The sequence below is a fragment of the Xenopus laevis genome, chromosome 9_10L, assembly GCF_017654675.1.
Source record: "Xenopus laevis strain J_2021 chromosome 9_10L, Xenopus_laevis_v10.1, whole genome shotgun sequence".
Lineage (NCBI taxonomy): Eukaryota > Metazoa > Chordata > Amphibia > Anura > Pipidae > Xenopus > Xenopus laevis.
In genome coordinates, this window is record NC_054387.1 from 62,205,218 (window position 1) to 62,212,644 (window position 7,427).

General features: G+C 43.2%; 1 protein-coding gene across 1 annotated transcript; it reads right to left on the reverse strand.

Moving 5' to 3' along the window:
- Positions 1 to 4,915: 4,915 nt before the first annotated feature.
- On the reverse strand, positions 4,916 to 7,427 carry tuba1cl.3.L (tubulin alpha 1c like, gene 3 L homeolog). Its single transcript, XM_041575973.1, has 4 exons — positions 7,271 to 7,427; positions 6,394 to 6,616; positions 6,084 to 6,232; positions 4,916 to 5,973 (listed from the first exon to the last, which is right to left on the reverse strand). Exons 1-4 carry the CDS (start codon positions 7,271 to 7,273, stop codon positions 4,990 to 4,992), a joined length of 1,359 nt encoding a protein of 452 aa, XP_041431907.1. The 5' UTR covers positions 7,274 to 7,427; the 3' UTR covers positions 4,916 to 4,989.

The following is a 7,427-nucleotide window of genomic DNA, read 5'->3' on the forward strand; positions in this document are numbered from 1 at the left end:
CAAAACTTTGTGGTGTTTTTCCTGGGTGAAGTTCATGTGGGAGGGTTTGGAGGGGAACTAGCAAACTAGAAAGGGCCATTATATTTTGTTTTGTAGTTGTCAATTTTATTCACCCTACAGAAACAATACGAGATAATGTATAACTAGTTTCCTCTTTCTTGTTTTCCCTAGCTTCTATGAATGTGTTACTGGCTCTGCCTTCCATTGAACATTATTTGTACTGTTATAATGACCTCCCAAACAGTCACAGTTATGGGAACTAGGGATGCACTGAATCCAGGATTCGGTACGGGATTCGGCCAGGATTCGGCCTTTTTCAGCAGGATTCAGATTCGGCCGAATCCTTGTGCCTGGCCGAACCGAATCCTAATTTGCATATGTAAATTAGGGGCGGGTAGGAAAAATAACATGACTTTTCATCACAAAAGAAGGATTTTTTCCACTTTTTCCTTTCCTACCCCTAATTTACATATGCAAATTAGGGTTCGGATTCAGTTCAGTATTCGGCCGAATCTTTCACGAAGGATTCGGGGATTCGGCCGAATCCCAAATAGTGGATTCGGTGCATCTCTAATGGGAACAACCAACTACAGAACAGGGATAACCAATAAACATAAGTTAAGCCCTAGCTCATAACAAGGATACATACTGTATATACAGAAACATTGTGATAACAATCACCTGGCTATAGTTCCAGGGGTATTCAGGGTACAAATCAGGACTCATCTCAAATCTCACCCTAACCGGCCTTCAGGCTGGGCCCCCTTAGCCCATAACAAGGCTACAGATATATAGAAATATTGGGGTAACAGTCATGCTGCAATAGTTTCAGGGGTACCTGGGAACAAACAAGTACTCACATTTCAAACTAACTGGCCTTCTGTCTGGGCCCCTGAATTCATAACAAGGTTACAGATATATAGATAAGCTGGGGTAACAGTCACCCTGCTATAGTTTCAGGGGTACCCAGGGCACAAATAACCACTCACCCCAAATCGCACTCTAACTGGCCTTTGGGCTGAACACCCTTAGCTCATAACAAGATTTGTGGCTTTTCAACTTTATGATCATAACTTTGTAACTAAAAAACCCCTGTTTTTGTAAACACATGCACTTGCATTTATACTGAATTGCTTATGAGACAGGGGCCCAGGGAAGTGCATTGTAAGTAGCACTTCCATTATACTTAAATATACTTTGATTTAGCCTTATGAGTGCTTCCACAACCCCCCAATTTTGTACAAATTACTTATATAGGTAATTAAAGGAACAGTAACGTCAAAAAATAAAAGTGTTTTAAAGTAATGAAAATATAATGAAGTGTTGCCCTGCACTGGTAAAACTGATGTGTTTGCTTCAGAAACACTACTATAGTTTATATAAATAAGCTGCTGTGTAGCAATGGGGGCAGCCATTCAAAGGAGAAAAAGCTCAAGTTACACAGCAGATAGCAGATAAGCTCTGTCTGTCTACTGGTGTTATCTATTATCCATTATTTAACCTGTGCCATATAGCCGTTTTTCAATTTCCGCCATTGCTACACAGCAGCTTTTTTATATGAACTATAGTAGTGTTTCTGAAGCAAACAGAACAGTTTTACCAGCACAGGGCAACACTACATGATATTTTCATTACTTTAAAACACTTACATTTTTTGGTGTTACTGTTCCTTTAAACACAAAGTAAGCGAAGACCCTCCTTATTTTTACAAAAGATTACATGCAGAAACATTAAACATGGGGCCCTGTTGGCACTTTGGTAATAGCAGGATTTAATGAAAGAGAAACAAAATTTTCTAAAGACAATGTTTGCACCAGGGACATAGTAACAGACCCCAAGAACATTGCCAAAGTCTTTGTTGACTTTTACCAGCAACAGTACTCCACATACACCAACTGCACAAAAGCCTAACTCCAAGAATATCTTGATAATATCCCAATAGCACTGCAGCAAGCCCTGAATATTCCCTTAACAGAGGAGGAGATACTCTATGCCATTGAATAGCTGCTCTCCAACAAAGCACCAGGCATGGATGGCTACCCTCCAGAATGGTATAGAAACAGGCCTGGATTTGTGGAAAGGCCACCTAGGCCCGGGCCTAGGGAGGCAGGATTTTAGGGGGGTGGCATGCTGCCCAACCACACCCACATTGGTTCAAAAACACTGCATACAATCATTTTTTAAATTTCCCGTGCGACAATCCCCATTGCTCCAGTCCAGATGATGAAAATTTTCATGAATAAAGGGGAGGGGACAGGGGCGACGAACGGCAGTGGGCCTAGGGGTGCCCACTATGTAAATCCAGCCCTGTATAGAAAGTATGCAAAAGAGTTGGCTCCACACCTGCACCAGACCATACTGAAGGCGGTAGAAAGTAACACCATCCAAGCATCCTTCAAAGAGCCCACTATAGTACTAATTTACAAAGAGGGCAAAGACAGCCTTCTACTGTCCAATATCACTGCTGAGTGTGGATGCCAAAATACTGGCCAAAGCTCTAGCAAATAAACTTAAACTAGGCATTACCGAAATAATACATGCTGACCAGTCTGGATTCATGCCTGACAGGTCCATGGCAATCAATATCCGAAAGGCTCTACACCAACCTCTTTGCTACACATAATAACAAACAAGTATGAAGCGCTCACCTCTGTTTCTTTTCCCTTTTAGGACCAGGTGCATAGCAGCCAAATTCCCACTCTGCCATGGGTTTCAGTCATATGAAATCTCCAACAGACCGCAGCACACTGACACGCTGTTTCAGTAAACTTTCTTTGTGATTTATTGGCTCATTTGCAGTAGACAAAATAATGCGACGTTTCGAGTCACACAGGACTCTTTATCAAGCATGTGGTTACACTCGTTACTTTGTGTTAAATAGTGATCAGTGGGGGCGGGGAAGGTCAGGGGAGCCAATAAATCACAAAGAAAGTTTACTGAAACAGCGTGTCAGTGTGCTGCGGTCTGTTGGAGATTACACATAATAACAAAGGCACCAGAGTGATTGTGTCGTTTGTGATGCAGCAAAGGCCTTTGACTTGGTAGAGTGGGTCTACCTCTGGCAGGTTCTACATAGGTTTGAATTAGGCAAGGATTTCTTCAAGTGGGTACTCTTACTGTACCAGGTACCAGAAGCAAGAGTACGGGTCAATGAAAATCTCTTCCACCCCATATTGCTACAACAGGGAACTTGACAGGGCTGCCCCTTGTCCCCACTCCTTTTCGCGATAGCAATGAAACCACTATTGATACTAATCTGATCCTCTACAAACATTAAGGGGCTACAGCTAGGCAGGGTAGAGGAATGCAACTCCATCTATGCTGATGATAATGTCCTGTACCTATCCCATCATTGCAAGAAGTGCTTAAACTAGTAGATAACTTTGGGGAATACTCAGGGCTTATGATTAATTGGGAAAAATAAATCTTCCCTCATAGATGAAAACATTGACCAGAGTGCTTTCCCACAAACCCTACTGGCCTGGATGGACCCCTTTAAATATCTGGGTATCATGATAGCAAGAGATATTAACCATTACATCACCTTTAACGTGCAAACCAATCATTGATAATATAGTTCAGAAACTGTCCCCTGACAGTTTGGGGAGAATTAACCTATTGAAGATATGTCTGCCTAAATACCTGTATGTGCTTCACAACTCACCAATCAGTGTTTGTGCAGACTGAGGGATCTCAGGCATCAATCGAAACACCCCAGATTTGCCAGGGCCAAGTTGAAGGTCCCAGTTGAGGAGGGAGGACTTGGGTTCCCTGACATCTATGTATATTTCCTAGCAGCACAACTGTACTATATTGCCTGGTGGTTCAACCCAGATCACAATAACCTTAACTTTCAACTACAGGCAACCCTGGCTGGCTCAGTGGAATCACTAAAATATACTCCTTACAGGAAAAGGGCTGATTTGGGCACCAACCACCTCATTTTAGTAACGCAACACATGGTGTGGAACTCCACACTTAAGCTCTTTAAGTTGTGTCCCCCCACTTATGTCCCTAGCTCTACCACTGTGGTACCTTCCACATTTCCACCAACTGCTTGCTTATATGAGATGGCCCAGGGTAGTACTCAAATCACTGGGGAATGCAGTCCCTGAGGGGCGACTTATTACTAGAGACCAACTGTTTAGGGACAACCCAGGGAGTCCAATCCCCCATATAGTCTATCTACAACTACAACAAGCCTTCCTTACCCAATTCGATACAACCCAACCAGCCAGTTCCCAGACTGCTTTTGAAGTAACCCTGATGTTGCCCAAACACAAAAAGTTAATCACCAAATGATATGTCAATTTGATCTCTACAATTCCATCACCTCTTTCCCAATCTCAATAGTTTAAGACGCTCCACTGCTTATATGTGGCCCACTGCATCTTGGTCATAGTGCAAGGAAAGTAGTTCCATATTTATACATATGATTTGGTCATATATAAGTAATTTTATCCAAGATAAAGTCACTTTTCCAAAAGTCCTCTCACTGCAGGTTTACGTACTGGGCATAATTGAGGAACTTGTGCCTACTAATGCCAAAAGAGGTCATTGCTATTCTATGAAAGGAAGGCACTGATCCTAGCATGGATGGGGGAGAAACCCCCCCACTAGATGGAGGTGGTTTGCCCTTTGCCCACAAAACCTCCCACTAATCCAACTAATTTAGCAAGCCAGAGGATGCCCTGGCAAATATGATAAGATATATATACTCTGAGGGAAGTTACTAATAGGATTTGCCTGGCTGACCTATTTAATTATTGTTTAGTGGAACACTGTGAGCAATCTGACATGGTGTAGGATGCTACATCTGTATAGGTAATGCAAGTAATACTGTATGTACTGTGCCCCCCCATTTTCTCTTCTGTACCTCTTGAAAAAAGTTAAGTAAAAACTGTTAAACACAAAGTTTGAAATTATTAATTTATTAAAGATATTTTTTTCTCATTAATATGATAATTTATTTTTAATTAGAAGAAGCTTTTAATACTCTTCTCCCTCTTCTCCTTCTCCCTCTCCCTCCACACTGTCAGTACCAACCTCCTCATAATCCTTCTCCAGGGCAGCCATATCTTCACGGGCCTCAGAGAACTCCCCTTCCTCCATTCCCTCCCCTACATACCAGTGCACAAAGGCACGCTTGGCATACATAAGGTCAAACTTGTGATCCAGGCGAGCCCAGGCTTCAGCAATGGCGGTGGTGTTACTTAACATGCACACAGCACGCTGAACTTTGGCCAGATCCCCACCAGGAACCACAGTTGGTGGCTGGTAGTTGATACCAACCTTAAAACCAGTTGGGCACCAGTCAACAAACTGGATGGTGCGCTTGGTTTTTACTGTGGCAATAGCAGCATTGACATCTTTGGGCACCACATCACCACGGTACAGCAGACAACAGGCCATGTATTTACCATGACGGGGGTCACATTTCACCATCTGATTGGCTGGCTCAAAGCAAGCATTGGTGATCTCAGCTACAGAGAGCTGCTCATGATAAGCTTTCTCTGCAGAGATAACAGGGGCATAAGTGGCCAATGGGAAATGGATACGGGGGTAGGGTACCAAGTTGGTTTGGAATTCTGTCAGGTCCACATTTAGTGCTCCATCAAATCTGAGGGAAGCTGTAATAGAGGACACAATCTGGCCAATCAGACGGTTCAGGTTGGTGTAGGTTGGACGTTCAATGTCAAGGTTCCTTCTGCAGATGTCATAAATGGCTTCATTATCCACCATGAAGGCACAGTCAGAATGTTCCAGGGTTGTGTGGGTGGTGAGGATAGCGTTGTAGGGTTCCACCACAGCAGTGGAGATTTGAGGTGCTGGATAGATAGAGAATTCTAGCTTGGACTTCTTGCCATAGTCAACAGAGAGACGTTCCATCAGCAGGGAGGTGAATCCAGAGCCAGTACCACCCCCGAAGCTGTGGAAGATGAGGAAACCCTGGAGTCCTGTGCACTGGTCAGCCTTGGAATTGAAACAAAACCAGTGTTAGGCTAAACTATGAAACTTAAAATAATTTAAATCTGGTGGGCATGTGGTAGCCTGTTTCCTGACCAATCAGATCTCTTACTTACCAGCTTGCGGATTCTGTCCAGCACCAGGTCAATGATCTCCTTTCCAATGGTGTAATGACCACGGGCATAGTTATTGGCAGCATCTTCCTTGCCTGTGATGAGTTGCTCAGGGTGGAAGAGCTGGCGGTAGGTACCGGTCCGAACCTCATCTGTAGGGCAAAATTTATATTGATCAGAATGTAACACTCAGAAGGGTATTGCGAATACAAAGAGCTTGCAGTACGGCTAAGGGATCTATTATCTGGAAGCTTGTTATGCAAAAAAATGCTGAAATAAAGCATCTACCATAAAACACTATAATTCAACTCACCAATCACAGTTGGCTCCAGGTCCACAAACACAGCACGGGGGACATGCTTCCCTGCTCCTGTCTCACTGAAGAAGGTGTTGAAGGAATCATCTCCTCCACCAATGGTTTTGTCACTGGGCATCTGACCGTCTGGTTGGATCCCATGTTCCAGGCAGTACAACTCCCAGCATGCATTGCCAATCTGCACTCCTGCCTGTCCCACGTGGACTGAGATGCATTCCCTCTGTGGTAGGAAATAAAAAGGAGATAAGGGTAAGAACAGTTGGATGCAACCTGGATTGAAACTGAATAAAGGGCATTAAAGAAGAATAACAAAGTAATCATTTCCCAAAGAGCTTGCATTCTAGTTGAAAGTAGGAAAACAGACAAAAAGAAATAATCCACAGTGTGTACATTAGGAGTAACCAGGGATTAGTAACCTACTACTGGTCACACATATGTATGCATAACGGAAGGATGGATAACATGTGGTCGAATATACAGTGATTTCTGTTACATCTACAGTCTATTTCAACTTTATATGAAGAAAGGAGGCTGGAGACAGTTCTTCATTGACACAAGAAGGGGCATAGATTAGACAGCCTGGAAAACAAAGTCATCTACACACCTGGCCCAACTTCCAAGATAGTGCTCTTGTATAAATCTGAACATGGAATGGGGTAATGTAAAAGAATTAACGAACGTTTGCCTAGGGTTCTTCCTATATTTTTATCTTTCTGCCCTATTAGATTCCAGTCAGAGTGGCAGTGCACAGAATAGATACATAACAACAGGTACCAGAGTTGTTTCTAGTTGTCAGTTATACTGTATGAAAACACATTATCCCTAACTGGCAGTAATATCCTCAAATATCGGAGAGGCCCAGTCCCACACTCACCATGTTGTTGGCAGGTAGTCTCCTAGTTCCGGTAAGTTATGTTATCGGATATTGGAGTTCTGATCTCACCTGCCTTCCCTGTGCCCTATTTTATAGGAGTCAGAGAGTCCTTAGTAACCGGAGGGAGGTGGAAGAGGAGGGAGCCTGGGGCAGTAAA